Below are 16,054 nucleotides of genomic sequence, written 5' to 3'. Positions count from 1 at the left end.
TTGTCCTGATTTAATAAACAGTCATTGCGCCTGTCAGCATTCCTCGAAGGCTTATCCGTTAGATTGGGGGTGACCTCGTATCACTGTCATTGGATCTGCAAAAGGCGCACGTGAGGCTCAGGATCTCCACGCGGCCGAACTCATGGGAAACATAGCTGGGCTTTGGAGGGGACGTGCAGCATCATGGTCTATTCTAATGCTTCTGTCTATTATTCCAATGAGAAACATGGACTCCGATGGCACATAACCACCATTAATATCACCCAGTCCTGGTCCTGTCCTGTATTCCTAGGATATACCTGTCCCATGGATGATTCAGTTGAAATTCCCTCCTTTTGATAAACTTTATCACTTCTGCTGGGAGGCTGTTCCACTTATCTACCACCCTTTCAGTAAAGTAAAACTTTCAATTCCGTCTCAGCCTCTGATCCTCTAGTGTTAGATTCCGGTCTCTTGTTGTAACTTTTCTCCTCCTTTGAAATAAATGCCCCTCCTGTACTTTATTAAATCCCTTAATGTAGTTTTATCTCTTCTTTTCCTCTTTTCTCTTTTTTCCTTTTTTCTTCCTTTTCTTGCTACGAAAGGAGGGACGGGGGGGTCAAAATCTCATGATTTCGGACCCCTTGCTAAAGCGTTATTCTGTTGTATCTGCAGTTCCAGATCCAGCCAGTAGGGGCGTGTAGAAGAACAAGGACTTCAGGGAGAATTCATTCATTGATGAAATCAGTTCCATGTTCTCTTTTATGTGTTTTTTTTTTCTGCATTCCTTTTCTGTTAATGTGTCAAAGATTGGATAGTATGTATGGGGCAATTGTCTTCGTGCTGCTTTCTTATTGGGCCACCTGGCTAGAATTGCCCCCATCTTAAATGGCCAACTGCGTTCAATGGAAGGGTTAATACAGTCCGGTTGTCTTGACACATTTCAAGAATTATTGCAGTCATTATAACGGGAAAAGCACAGTTGTTACCTGGATGATTCTGAGAAACAAGAGGCTCGTCTACACAAACTAAGCAGCCTATTACTCCTCGAAATCTAAACTGCAACTGGCAAACTACAGGTTAACTCTGCTTGGCAGCTCTTCCTGAAAACACTACACTAAAAGGGTAGCTGAATAAAAAACCTGACGGCTATTAGGCGCAATTAATTTTGTATGACAAACAATCTGGAAAGCAGACAGTAATGAATGTAATTTCTGACATCGTTAAATGCTGGTTAGAGTGCATTAAGAGATGAGTGACAGGTGGGTACGGAGAGGATGAACACAAGGTGTCTGTCATCCCACGGGGTCCCTCTTGACTCGTTCCGGGAAATATAGTCAGGATGATTGTGTGAAGGCGCAAGCGAGTCAAGTCGGTGAGAGAAACTGATCTGCACAGGAGGATAACGACGCGGTGAGCGTCCACAGAAACGTTCGCAACGGAAAAATCAAAGCGTAGCCTTATCTACAAAAAAATCGGGAAAAAAACGGAAAAATCAAAGCCTTGCCTAATCTACAATGCAAATAAAGGCACCTAAACGACCCCCCCTTCCCACCTACCCTTGCATCCGATGAAGTCAAATAAGAACTGATCACGGACCAGAAGCCGTATGTCTATCCCATGCATATTTAAATTTCCTCACTGTATTAGCCTCTACCACTTCAGCTGGAAGGCTGTTTCTCTCATCTACTACCCACTCCGTAAAGTAAAACTTCCTTCTATTTCATCTAAGCCTCTGACTCTCTGGTGTTAGATTTTGCCCGTTCCCTTTATGAAGTTAAATCTTTCTCTCCCATCACATCTGTCTCTCTTCACTCCTTTTTACGGGAAATCTATTATAATTCCTATAAAATAACATATTTAGTATATTTACGTAGATAATCTCTCTTCTATACCGTAGAGGTTTTCCCCATCCTTATCCCATCCATGCGGCGAAGGACAGAAGTGGCGCATAATATAATTTATAGCTTATCTTTTGCAGAGATGGAAGATTTTTAAGGGATACATTGTTGCCTTAGACTAGTTGTTTGATGTAAACTTTAGGTGGCAGGTTTCCAGGAAGTATTCAGAAGGAAACCGTCAGAATCCCCTTTGATGTCTTCGGAATGCCGAAGCATTTTCTGTACTCCACTGTTGTTGGGGACAGTGTTTATCAGCAAAGGTTCTCTGGAATGGTAAACAGACTTTTTTTCGGAAGAGATTGCGTGTTTGAAACATCTCAGGTTTCTGTAAACACTTTTTCACGTGGTTCAAGAGCGTATCATCAGCCTTATCACCAATCCGGGGCTAAAAACTGAATAATAAGTAGTGATGACAGCAAAACTAAACAATAACGAAGTTAAGTTGCCAAATATGAGATACGAATATTCACGTTTAAACGCGTCTCGCAAAAATGAACATACGCGGCGCTGACACTGGACACCCAATTAGCCTGTAAGATCTTGTATTAATCTGCCACGGCTGTCAGGGGTAGTAAATATTCCAATTATAATATATTTTTTTCCAGAAAGGCCACTAGACCTGGATTTCAAATGAAATAAATAAAATTTATCTAAAATCTGAAAAAGCTCCGGTCATCTCTTCTCTAGAGTAAAGAAACGGACCCTCCCGGTGCCTTCATGAACCATCCATCTGTATGCGACAGTCCGGTCCGAGAGACGGCCACGTTCTGCAATATCAATTGGCCAGGAGGGACCTGATTTCAAGGGACAGGGGTTAGACTCCATCGGATGAGAAGGTCCAAGCTAGAGATGGTTTTACCAACAAAGCCATTTTGAGGAACCACAATCTCCAAGCCAAAAGTTATTGTGATCTCTTGGGACAGATGTCAAAAAATCCCAACTGTGTCTTACATCCCAGAATCTTTCCGTATGTATTGCATTGTGTAGTCAATTGTCTTCTCCATATGCACTCCATTGTCTAGAAGGACCCATCAGTAGAGGTTTCTCCAGAGAGGACAAATTACATGACTATCAACGAGACAGAAAACCTTCACAATGTCTTCACGATGTTCTAGATCATCATTCCGAATGGAACCGTGTCTTTGGACCAACGTGCCTTTAGAACCTAATTAATTAAATGACTCATCTGATCCTATGTGAAATCTTTACTTTTCTGCCAATCGGAATAGATGATAAATGTGTGAAAATGTAAATCGGGGCTTTATCCTTTATTATAAATCTATGAGGCTGATTCATTGTCCGAGGTTTTCCGAGTTCAGTGAGTAATGATGGTTGGGATGGTATTTTGTGTTTGCACGTATATATAATTCTTTGCATTCAATGTACTTCATATTTTTTTCCCAGCTGGATTGTTTTGGTTGCAAATTCCCAGGATAGTAACCCACTCCTAAATCTTACTCTGCCCCCACACGCAAATTCTTCTCTCTTCCTCTCTATTTTTAACCATTTTGCTGCCGGTTAGGTCCATGAAAGACCACCCATAGAAACCATCCATTGTGTTTAATCCATCAAACATCGGCGCGCGATTAAAGACGCTACTCCAATCAGTAGGAAGAGGTGAAAAGTATCTTCAGAAACTACGATGGGCAGCAGTAATGGGAACAGAGCTTGTCCATATCTTGAAGGCCCTAGAGTTTCCAGGTATGACCCCAAAACCTTGAGTACTTGACCCCAGGCCTTCTCCATAACTCCTTAGATCTACGTTCTTCTTGACTCCATTATGAAGGAGAAGACTTGTCTTCTCTAGAATGACAATGACTATCTTGGTGGACTACCTTTCTTACCCTCTGGGCCTTCAGATGGTTTCAAGACATTAAACTGATTTGTAAGAAACAAGAATCAGGAGAAAGCAGAGATAGGTCTGAGGCCAAGACAAGCAATAGCTCTGGATCAATACTCCAGACATAATTACATTGGTAAATATTAGTCTACTCAACGAGAATACACAAGTTCAACAATTGTTCTGATGTCGATCAATAAGTACGTGATCAGACCAGTATGTCATTCGGTCACTAAGTTGCGTGAAGCTTCCCATATTAGCACAGTTATTGGTTTTAGTTGCTCGCTAATGAAATAAAGAGTTTGTACGACATCGGGGGAGTCCAAGGAGAGTGGGTCGCTTGTGTCAATTGTCTAGGAGGTCGGAATGTTTGCTGGGGATGAGGGCATCGCAGGGTTCTACGGCCTTAAAAGCCCCGATAATGTGTATAGAAACAGCAGGGAACGGCTTTATAAATAAATAGAGTAAATAAAACATAATAAAGCCTTCTCTCTAATCACAGCCCTTTGAAATAGCGAGAGGGTCTGACGCTGAATTCAATCTACGGCTTCCTCTACGCGGCATTTAGGACATATAACTGCGCATGCCGCATGTGCACAACACGTAAAATAAAACACCTTAAAAAGCGATCTTTCTCATGATCCCTCGTTCTGGGTTATGTATATTTGTAATTATTGCCGCTCTGCCTCCGCCGTACAGTTAACCGAACGCCGCAGTCATGGGAGATCTTCATTTATCTCGGCCATAAATGCAGCTCCATTAAATTCTGACACGTGTTTAGCTTCTGTTTCCAGCGCTCTCTCTCTCTCCGCTCTGCTAAAATGTTGCTCTTTATGCTCTATACGCTAACTAATAGAGATGTATGTATAATAAGCACGCTCTCCATATTTAAAGGGACAGACTTTGACTTAGTCCTGTTGGGCTTAACCATGAAAAGTTGACTTGTAAGTTGAGTCTGATGTCTACAAAGTATCCTATTAGATAGAAATAGGTATGTTCCTGGTGAACGCCTGCTACTCAACTAAGAAATGTTAGGGGTTTTCCCCCCTGCTTGAAAATAGGTGACTTCATTCAGAATATCTTTACCTCCTGACAAGTCATGGTCTCCATAAGGACAGTCAGTATTGTTTGGGTGGGATCCTTGAGTTGCTACAATAGAATACGTGCGATGATCTATTAAATGGTTAATATTTGGGGAGCCTTAAAGTCGTCTTATTTAGAAAGGTCCTGTCTGGGTCACCAACCCATATTTTTCAATAACGAGCTTTAGTTTGGAACTCAGCAGCTCTCCGTTCCCACAATGTCCCCCCAGACCTGGCAGTACAGTGTAGACCTCCCAAGGCGCTCAGGTGGATCTGAAGAACCTTGGGACCTGGCGCAGCTCGACTGCCCAAGTACACTTCCCTGAAGAGCTGACAATTAGACGCTTTCCACATGAAACCTTGATTTTTCTTTTTTCTCACAGTGCATTTTTCATCATCCGGCATTGCAGACGCATTTCGCCCTGCGCTGCTAATTGATCCCATAAATCACGGTCATACCATTGACATTCTCCGCGCTGCATAATTGGGGTTAGCGCCTTATCTCATGGGCTATTTAGCCGTTCCCCAGACAACCCTACTATGTGGGACTGAACGTAGACCCAAGTTCTCTAAACAACTCTAGAGCCCTTCTGTGAAAGGGTTCCACGGACACGCTAATGTCATGAATCCCATAATTGTAATTATTTTCCCGTGACGGTATGGGCAGCAGTGCTGATCAGTTGGGATGTGCCTGCTTAGCAGGTACTGCCTGCCCCTGTAGGGGTCCGCAAGAGCCGGGCCCTCTTCTCCTCTTGTACCGACCGGTACTTCTCAAAGTATTTGAATCTTATCTTCATAATTTTCCCTTTACTCTAATAGCGCTAAGGATCTGCTGGCGCTCTATCAACAGATACAATGTAACAACAGTTATGAGTAGGAATATTAAGGTGGATTCTCAATATTAAAGCACTTCCTGTGATCATGCATAGGGCTTACCAGCCATTCTGTCCAATAACTGCTTCCGTCTTTTAAAGACCTTGATTTATAAAAATAAAATATATACCCTATAAATATATATATAAATATAATATATATATAAAAAAATATGTATTTTTTTTTATTTAAAGCCTTTGCTCAACAACAAACATTTTAGGTGCTGAGTGCAAATTTTTTTATTATATATTCCATGCATTTTAATTTTAATTACACCAGCCCTGTAATTACCTTGATCTTTTTCCAACTGGTAAGGTTTTTGGAAAATATAACTCAACTCCTGCTGTACCAATCAAGCTCTGCCCACGCTTTATTTCCAAACCCCTAGTCTATATTTTTCTGTACCGCTCAATTTGTAGAATTAAAACTCCATTTTTTTTTTGTTAATTTTCTTCGAACGAACTAGAATTGACCTTCAGGGTTTTTTTTTTTATAAAAAAAAAATTGCATCATTTAAATGGTTAATTAAAAAAAAATAATAATTATAAAACTTTGAAAGTTGGCACGAGAAAGGATGCATCTTAAAGTCAGGAGTATCTTCTCTATTGCTAAATAACTTCTAGAACGACGGGCGACGGAGGGTTAATAGGCACGGTTTATGGTATGGCTCATTTTAAGGATAATATTGTTTCCAGGCTGAAATTTATCATCATAAAATAACGCAGGCCGATGAGATGGGATTCTCTGCGCAGGCTAATTGGCATTGGATCATCAGACGCTGTGCCTCCTCCTAGTCCTTGAAGCGTCCTCGGAGAGATGTTGCGTTGGCTTCTTATCAATTCTATTTCCATTCATAAGTTTTTCAGCGAACTAAAATAAGAAGCTGGCTCATAAGTTGCCAGCCTGCCAAGTTCCAGCTGCAGATCGTAGCAGTCGATGCAAATTCGGTGTTATGGAGTAATGTTTATTTTCGGCTTTTTTCTTAAATAGTCTGCTGCTTTATTGATGTGCGATTTATTATTATTTTTTTTAGAGGTCTTTTTGCCGAGGTTTTGCAGATAAGCGCTGTTCTGGGCTTCCGCCTTCTGCGGAATATCTTTTTTTCTTTGTATCCCAAATGCTTAGTTTAGGAGTTTTAATGTTTTCTGATGTTTTTGAAGTTTAGCAGATAAACTTCTGCTTCCTGCAACATGGAGATCGCGAGGTGTTATCATCCACGATGCTTCTTTTGAAAGCTCTATTCCTGTAGAGAAGCAGATAAACCCTGTTTTCTGCTTCTACTTCCTACAATAGACACACCTACACATCCATGCTCACACACACACACCTACACATCCATGCTCACACACACACACCTACACATCCATGCTCACACACACACACCTACACATCCATGCTCACACACACCTACACATCCATGCTCACACACACCTACACATCCATGCTCACACATACACACCTACACATCCATGCTCACACACACACCTACACATCCATGCTCACACACACACAATTACACATCCATGCTCACACATACACAATAACACATCCACACTCACACACACAATTACAAATCCATTATCACACGCAGACAATTACACATCCATGCTCAAGGTTAAGGTCGATGGGCAAGAATACATTGTAGCCTGATCTCAAATATTTGTCATTATTATTATTATGGTTCATGAGGCCTAGGTACATGTATGCTTTATTTCAGCGGTGACAGCATTAGCGAGAGTGGCCTGGGAGGCCGGCTGCACAGCCTCAAAGTGCCTCAGCCTCCTGGACTCTCTGATCTCCCCACGTGTCCCGCGCCGTGATGTGTATCTGGTATGAATATGCAGATCTGAGCACGTAGAGCTCAGGAGTCAGACAATGTACCTTATACTTTATTGATTCTCGGACTCCTTTTGTATTCAGGGAAATGTTATGTTAGTTTAAGAGTCTCGTTCAATACGGCCAGGGCTTTATCCTGGGAGAGGGAGGCTTTTCCACAAATGAATTACACACTCAGACGAGTCTTTATATTTTCTAAGACGAATTTAGTGCCTGGAACCTGCATCAAAAGATGGGTCTGCATCCTTCTCACATTGTGTTTGTAACATTGTAGCCAGAGTTACGTTCGCCATAATGCAGATTATGTGTACATATTTAAGGCGGTAAGTGGGAGGGGCTTAATGCAAACCCTGCCCACTCTTCCTCTGCTCAACTTGTCTCAACCAATCTTATCCTGTTTTCCAACATTGACAGTCCAATTTGTCACATGCCCTCAAATTGTGTCTCCGCAAAGTCTTTTTCAGACCCATGTACAGTGGGTGTTATTCCCTTTAGCATGTTATAACATGTATAGTATGTTACCATGTTATAACACATATAGTATGTTAGCATGTTATAACACATATAGTATGTTAGCATGTTATAACATGTATAGTATGTTAGCATGTTATAGCATGTATAGTATGTTAGCATGTTATAACATGTATAGTATGTTAGCATGTTATAGCACATATAGTATGTTAGCATGTTATAACACATATAGTATGTTAGCATGTTATAACATGTATAGTATGTTAGCATGTTATAACGTATAGGATGTTAGCATTTTATAACATGTATAGTATGTTAGCATGTTATAACATGTATAGTATGTTAGCATGTTATAACACATATAGTATGTTAGCATGTTATAACACATATAGTATGTTAGCATGTTATAACATGTATAGTATGTTAGCATGTTATAACGTATAGGATGTTAGCATTTTATAACATGTATAGTATGTTAGCATGTTATAATAAGTATAGTATATTAGCATGTTATAATTCCTATAGTATGTTCCTATATTTTAAGTATAGTATGTTTGTATGTTATAACATGTATAGTATGCTAGCATGTTATAATTCGTATAATATGCTTATATGTTATAATTATAGTATGTATGTATGTATGTTCTAAGTTCTGTATATTCGTATATTATAATAAGTATAGTGTGTTAGTATGTTATAATAAATATAGTATGTTAACATGTCATAATAATTATAGTATGCTTCGATGTTCTAATAAGTATTGTATCTCCGTATATTATAATAAGTATAGTATGTTAGCATGTTATAATAATAAGTATAGTATGTTAGCGCGTTAGTATGATTCTGTTATATTATAGTATTGTACAGTCTTATATTATATTAAGTATATTATTTATGTTATAATTAGTAGACTATGTCTTTATGTTATAATAAGTATTGTATGTTCTTATAATGAGAATAAGTAATACTATGCCAGTAACACCACTAATATTACTTCATTAACTTTATTGGCTGGAAGTACCGGTATTTCCTATGTGCCAATCACCCCCCCCCCCCGCTACTAATCTACCAGCTTCATTGATTTTAATTGATTTCTCGAGTTTGCAAATGTTTTTTTTCTATAAATAAAACATTTATGCAGATAAATTATTGACGTCTATTAATGAAATTGAACTGGAAAGCCCCAAATTATTTGCGTTTTTTTCATGGCAGTGAAAATCGCAGGAAATATCAAATGCAAATTATTACAAAAAAAAAAAATAACATTGAAAAAAAAAATTAGAAAGAAAAATATCACATTTCTCCATATTATATTTGGTCAATATTAATACTTTTAAGTTTACTGTTTCAAAGAAAAGATGGACTTTATTTTTATGATTAAAAAAATTTTCCACGCATTTTTTCCTTATTTCTTTTTATAGTTTATATTTATATCAGAAGGTAATTGTGAGTAATCCGCTTATTGAAATGTCTACTGGATACCCTTAAAGGATTATAATTATTATTATTAAGATTCATTTTATTGCGCAGCTAGTTAAGCGCCCTCTGAATGCCCTGATATACATCCATTAATTAAAAATGTTAATGCTTCAATACTAGATTTTCTACATTTTCACAAAAAACAGCTGTTAAGGTTAAAGTTTCCAGAAACCACTATTTTTTAAAAAATATTAACCAGAATCCTTTCCTAAGAGCGTCTTCTCAATTACCCTTTTAATGAAAAGCATTGCCGCTAATGAACAGATCCGATACTAGGATGCCTTTGTTAAAAACCCGGATACTTAAAAAAAAAATTAAATTAAGTTTAATGGTTTTATTATGTCGAATGTTGCGAAATTGAATGATGCGTAATCCAGAATGACACACTGATGAAGACGTTTTTATTATTTATTATAATTATTATTATTTTTATTAGTAATATTGTATTATTGCTTTTTATTATTATTATTATTTATTTTTTTATTAATATTGTATTATTATTATTATTTATTATTGATATTATTGTATTATTATTATTATTTGTATCATTATTATTATTTATTATTGATATTATTGTATTATTATTATTATTTGTATTATTATTATTATTTATTATTGATATTATTGTATTATTATTATTATTTGTATTATTATTATTATTTATTATTGATATTATTGTATTATTCTTATTATTATTATTTGTATCATTATTAATTTTTATTATTGGTATTATTGTATTATTATTATTATTGTTACCCTCTGCCCTTTTTGTTTTCTATATATATATCATAGAATCTCCGCTACATGGGACCCAATCCAGCTTCATCCCAATTAGAATGAATTATTTCTTCATCCTTTTTTCCCTAGGGTGATCTAGAACCCCCCCTCCCCCAATAGCCAATGAGCTAGGGGGAGAGTTTCATTAACTGGTCAAGAACCCAAGTGACCAAAACCATTAATTCCACCTTTTAAGTAGTTCATAAGAATTTAGAGTTCTCACCGCTCTCATTCTATATCAGCTATAACTAGTATCCATAGAGACCATTGAAGCGGCTGGCAGATTGCCACATCGACGAGGCCGTTAACCATTTTTACCTAATTGTTTACTGTGAAATTCACCATATTTTGTAGAGGACGCAACCGACTTGGATCGGTGGTGGTTAAAATGCTTTGGGCAACATTTTGTTCTAAAAAAAGAGTCTTCGAGAAAAAATCGTTTTTGGACATTTAATGAATAATGTTGGATTCGGACATGTATGGTTTAGGCGTATGAATGATGTGTTTAAAAATCCTTCGTAACGTTCTAGTGAATGAATGAACATCTAGATCAGCTTTGGTTCTTCAGACCTGAAGAGGGGAAGGAATATTTTGTCTATCTAGCCCGTTCCTGGCCAAAAAAGACCGTCTAAAGCCAATGAGCTGAACCCTCAACATTTTTATGAGTTGAGAGCTATCCTTGTCCAAAGGATCGATGGAAAGAAGACTCTGTTCAGTTTTTTAAGCTTCGATGGTTAAAGAGATGATCACCCTATCTGGGACTTCCCATCACTTCTAAGACGAGACCAACGACTGATTGAGGTTCGAGTCGTTACAGCAGGAGAAACGGGCGACTAGACGGGGGCCGAATGGGGCCGATCTGCCAGCAGGTTCTGGGTTGCTTTGTAATCTGGGAGGATCGGAGCCCCTATCGTTCCTGGTTTCCTTGTCAACAATCACATTCCAGAATTTCTCTTTTTATCTGCATTCAGTTCCCAGAGCCCCGGAGAACGCGTATAATTTCTCTCTTTCTTTATTAAATGTTTTTTTATCGGACGTCAGAGACATTCGAGGATCTAACCCATCGCTTCCACACGCCGCTCCGTGACACAAACTTCCACGCGCGGGGTCTTATTTCTTGTGACGGCGTTAGCGTAGATCAGAGCGGAGAACATCGGGAGGAATTTCCGCAGGAAGGATCGTTTATTTCAGAGCTCATTTGTTACTGAACGGTTTGTTTTTATCACTCTCTGGAGCTGTCTCCCGATACGCGGTCTTTGTGACTTTATTGAAACATAGAAACCTAAAACCTGCCGGCAGATCGGCCCCATTCGGCCCCCGTCTAGTAGGCCGTTTCTCCTGCTGTAAAGACTAAAACCTTAATCAGTCGTTGGTCTCGTCTTAGATTCAGGAGCCGTATGTCTATCCCATGCATGTTTAATACCCTCACTGTATTACCCTCTACCACTTCTGCTGGGAGCCTGTTTTATGTATCTATCACCCTCCCAATACAGGATCTGGTTAAATAAATGACTTCTCTAAAACAAACTTTCCCAGTTGCCCTTAAATGCCGTAACCCACCTTTAGCTATATTTCACTTGGAATTGGCTTTCAGAGCAGAAGCTCATTATACGGAGTGTGACGTGACCTTCCGATCTTTGGGTTCTGTTTACAGATAAAAATGATTTAGAAACACTTCGCGGAGATACATTGTAACAATTCAGCTTGACTTCCGCTACCAACATTTCCTCCATAAAATGTAGTTGTCCCCTGGCTTATCTACCCGGAAGAAGTGGTAAGAAAATTCCCAGATTCCAAAAAAAACATCTCAATAGAAAAGTGAGGCTAGAAATTAAAAAAAAAATGGATAAAATGTATCAAATTGTCAAATTCTTTCTTTTTTTATTATTTCAATCTTTAAATAACCTAATTCTCTTTTTTATTCTTTTTTTTTTCTGCCACCGTAAATATTTCCAGATCCGACCGAATGATTCATTGACGCAGAAGCTCAACTGCTCATCCGAGAGAGACAGACAGAGACAGAGAGCGAGAGCGAGAGAGCGAGCGAGAGAGAGAATGTAGCACTCCACTTCAAAAAGCACAGTATGCTAAGCAGGCAACTTGAAAACCTAATTGTAAAGGCAGCGGGGCCAGGAAAATCAAACAATCAAATTATCATTTACGTAAAGGGAATTAATAGGAAGATTTAACCCTTTGGCTCCCTCTGCGTGGACTGGGCTGTCCCTAATGTTTAATTTAGAATGAAGGCTGGAGGGTGGGGAGTGGATGGGAGGAGGTGCTCTGGAAGGTTTATTAATAAAAGTACCCCGGAGAAAAAGAAATACATATCAGTTCTCGAGTGACTGCTCGGAAAGTGACTCCTCGGATCGGCGGAGTCTCCAGTAAGGAGGAGTCTGAGGGTTTTTCATATGTTCCTTTTTACATCAGTAGGTATCACCCAGACAGAACGGAGGAGGACAAGGCAGAGGAGAGGCACACGCTTCAAACATGCCGAAGACGGCAACCGAAGGGAAAAAAAGATCTGGGATTAAAGGGCTGAATCGTCTACCCTCCTGCCCCGGGGGCCGCATGGAATCGAGGTAAATGGGGAGGTGGGCTGCATGAGGTATCTTTAAAGCTGCCAGAGAGTTGGGGGACACAGCGGGGTCTCTTGCCCTGAGACGCGTCGGTCTACCATCTGGTTATTAAATGGTTAACCCACCATCGTTAAAGCATGCCTATCCCAGGGCAGGTCAATAAAATGACCTTCCGTTATCACTTGACTTCTTAATTCTTTAGGATGGCTTTAAAATTCCTTTACTGCGTGAGATGCGCACCGGAAAGGGTTAACGTCCTAGAGCTTGACTCCTGGAGGAAAGAAAAAAAAAAAGCAATTTAAGGTCCCTCAAGCCAAGCATTCATTTTCATTACCGCGTCCGCACGAGGCAGTCCAGCCGCACGGGGCAGTCGGGTCTATTTAGCCGCACTTCGCGGAGGTCGTGTCTCCGTTTTTCATTTGGAATAATTCAGTTTGATCGCGGCGATTAACTTCTAGAGATAGATAACCGGGGATTAGGGGGCCGGGGGCAGGATTCATTTTTATGACAAGATGGCCAATAATAGAAATGGAATTCTCTGTTTTATGATAGAACGTGGGTTACAGTAACACAGATAACGCGGCGCTCCGTAAGCTTGGGGTATAATGACGCTCAATGCCTCCGGGGGGGGGGCTGGGGACCTCAAGCTTCCGATCTATAATGCGGTGGGACTGATGGGAGTTGTAGACCGACAAAAGCTTAATAACAGTAACTATTTTTTATAGCAAAGGACGGGAAGATATAATCACCCTGAGGAGCCTCAGGACAGCTAACGTATTGACCAGACTGGCTGATTCACACGCTGAAACTCAATCTCCCCCCTCTCTAAAGGGCACGCTCTTTCTGAGACAGACACGCGAAGCTTGTAGATTGTCAGCTGAGGGCACTCAGACTCAGCAGGACGCGGCTTTATTGAACGGAAGTTATTTTTATTAATTGGGGTCCTGATCACCAGAACATAGGAGTGTTGGTTGGTAGAACCCTGTCAAGAACTGAGTCCCACTGGAAGGTCCATATGAGGTGGCCGAGTAGAAGCTTCCGAGCCTAAAATGAGCAGACTCGCTGATCTTGGATTTCCTTACTGTTTCAGCATCATAAAGATATTATATATTCTAAGATTATAAAGACTTTATTTCAGTCTCGCTCTAGAAATGCTCGTGTTTTACTTTATATATAAATTTATATTTATGGCATTTGAAAAATACTCGTAGAACGATAATAAGATAATTTTTTTTCTTACTTACAGGAAGCACTTTGGGAAGACGGATTGAAATGCCCTATTGCCCTTTTCCATTGACCAAGGAAATCAGAAAGCCAATTTAAGGCAAGAAGATGTCTTTCCATGAAGAGCCTCAAGGTAGGTCCTCCATGACCACTGATATGCCCTTCAAGACCAACCTAAGCAGCCTCATCAATGCGACATGGGAGGTACCTGCTTCCTCAAACTCTATGGAGAACATTATAGCCACGTGCACCATCGGGGTAATCTTATCCCTCATGTGCATAGTTGGAGTGGCTGGGAACATCTATACGTTGGTGGTTATGTGCCAGTCCATGCGCTCCTCAGCTTCCATGTACATCTACATCATCAACCTGGCCTTAGCTGATCTCCTCTATCTTCTCACCATCCCGTTTATTGTGGGCACCTACTTCATCCAGGAGTGGTACTTTGGAGACATCGGCTGCCGGATACTCTTCAGCTTGGACTTCCTCACCATGCACGCCAGTATCTTCACCCTGACAATCATGAGCACCGAGCGGTACTTCGCGGTGCTCAAGCCATTGGACACAGTCAAGAGGTCTAAGAGTTACAGGAAGTGCATTGCCATAATCGTCTGGTTGGTCTCATTTTTGATAACATTGCCCATGCTCATCATGATTAAGTTGGTGCACAAGGACAACAAGAGCATTTGCCTTCCCATGTGGAGCCGGATGTCCTACAAAGTTTATCTCACTGTGCTTTTTTGCACCAGTATAGTCGGTCCAGGACTTATCATTGGCTATCTCTATATCCGACTGGCCAGGACCTATTGGGTGTCTCAAACAGCCTCCTTCAAACAGACCAAGAGGTTGCCAAACCAGAAGGTCCTCTATCTCATCTTTACCATCGTCCTAGTATTTTGGGCTTGTTTCTTACCTTTCTGGATCTGGCAATTGCTCACTCAATACTGTGAGTCTCTGCCCGTCTCGTCCAAAGCTGCCAGGAACATTAATTACCTGACTACCTGCCTCACCTACAGCAACAGCTGCATCAACCCCTTCCTTTATACCCTCCTGACCAAGAATTACAAGGAATACCTGAGAAACAGACAGAGATCTTGGAACAACAGCGGCTATTTTAGAAACCGTTTCCAGAGGATATCTGGAAGGTCTTTGTCCACCAGCAGCCAGCAATGTACAGAGAGCTTCGTCCTGGCTCAGTGTCCAGCAGGCAATAACAGTTCTTGAGGACGCTCAGGGGAGACTTCAAAGAGAAGGGAGCCCTATCTCACCGACGCGTTTCATACATCGGCTACGCATGCCCCTTGTGCAGTTCAGGAGGGGGCTGTGTGTCCAGACTGTATTAAAATCTTAGTAGGTTGCATGCAGTGTATTGGCAACATTGAAGCCCCCCGGCGGCCACAGACTGGCACTCCCGCATGCTCAGCCAGCATCACGATGGGAGATCCAGCCAGTTTCCCTAGTGACAAATTTGACAACTGAATGTGCCAAATCATTTAGGTGGAGAATAGTTTTCCCAGTTAGTAACTGGATCGCAAAACATATTCCTACCTCCTTCCCTGATGTCAATTAACCCTTTCTAGCGGGATCTCAGCTGCCACAAAATGCCACCCTCTTTTTACCCATAGAACTAATTTTGTATCGTTTCCACACCTAACCCTCTATGTGTTATGTGCCAATCATTTGTATACACACACACACACACACACTCCTCTATGAGTACCACATTCATTCATCTCATCCTCCAATGATTTCCTTTCAAGCTTTTGGTGTCTTAGTGATCTCCCCCCCCCCCCCCATTTGGTTTAATGAACTATAACAATGTATCCATGCTTCTCACGCTCCATTCCAATTTTCGCCAGCTTGTACATCTTCTCCTCTAAAATGCTTGTGAAATGTTACTGAGTTCTTGCTACATCTGTTACCGATTACCGGACCGCGTTTGCCTAAACGATGTTTACGGTGAATTTCAAGTATCAAAGTAATCATTGTGCAGGCGGTCGTGCCGCAAGAGAAGGG

General features: G+C 40.4%; 1 protein-coding gene across 1 annotated transcript; it reads left to right on the top strand.

The window, feature by feature from the left end:
- Window positions 1–12,572: 12,572 nt before the first annotated feature.
- Window positions 12,573–15,755, top strand: LOC128471527 (urotensin-2 receptor-like). The gene is made up of 2 exons (XM_053453484.1): window positions 12,573–12,817; window positions 14,061–15,755. Exon 2 carries the CDS (start codon window positions 14,147–14,149, stop codon window positions 15,260–15,262), a length of 1,116 nt encoding a protein of 371 aa, XP_053309459.1. The 5' UTR covers window positions 12,573–12,817; window positions 14,061–14,146; the 3' UTR covers window positions 15,263–15,755.
- Window positions 15,756–16,054: the final 299 nt, after the last annotated feature.

Source organism: Spea bombifrons, chromosome 13 (assembly GCF_027358695.1).
Source record: "Spea bombifrons isolate aSpeBom1 chromosome 13, aSpeBom1.2.pri, whole genome shotgun sequence".
Lineage (NCBI taxonomy): Eukaryota > Metazoa > Chordata > Amphibia > Anura > Pelobatidae > Spea > Spea bombifrons.
Note: the sequence above shows the minus strand (reverse complement) of the source record. Positions and strands in the feature narration are given on the sequence as shown.

Bases quoted from the DNA above. Each gene is read 5' to 3' on its own strand.
- LOC128471527 (XM_053453484.1), top strand. From the start codon at position 14,147: ATGTCTTTCCATGAAGAGCCTCAAGGTAGGTCCTCCATGACCACTGAT.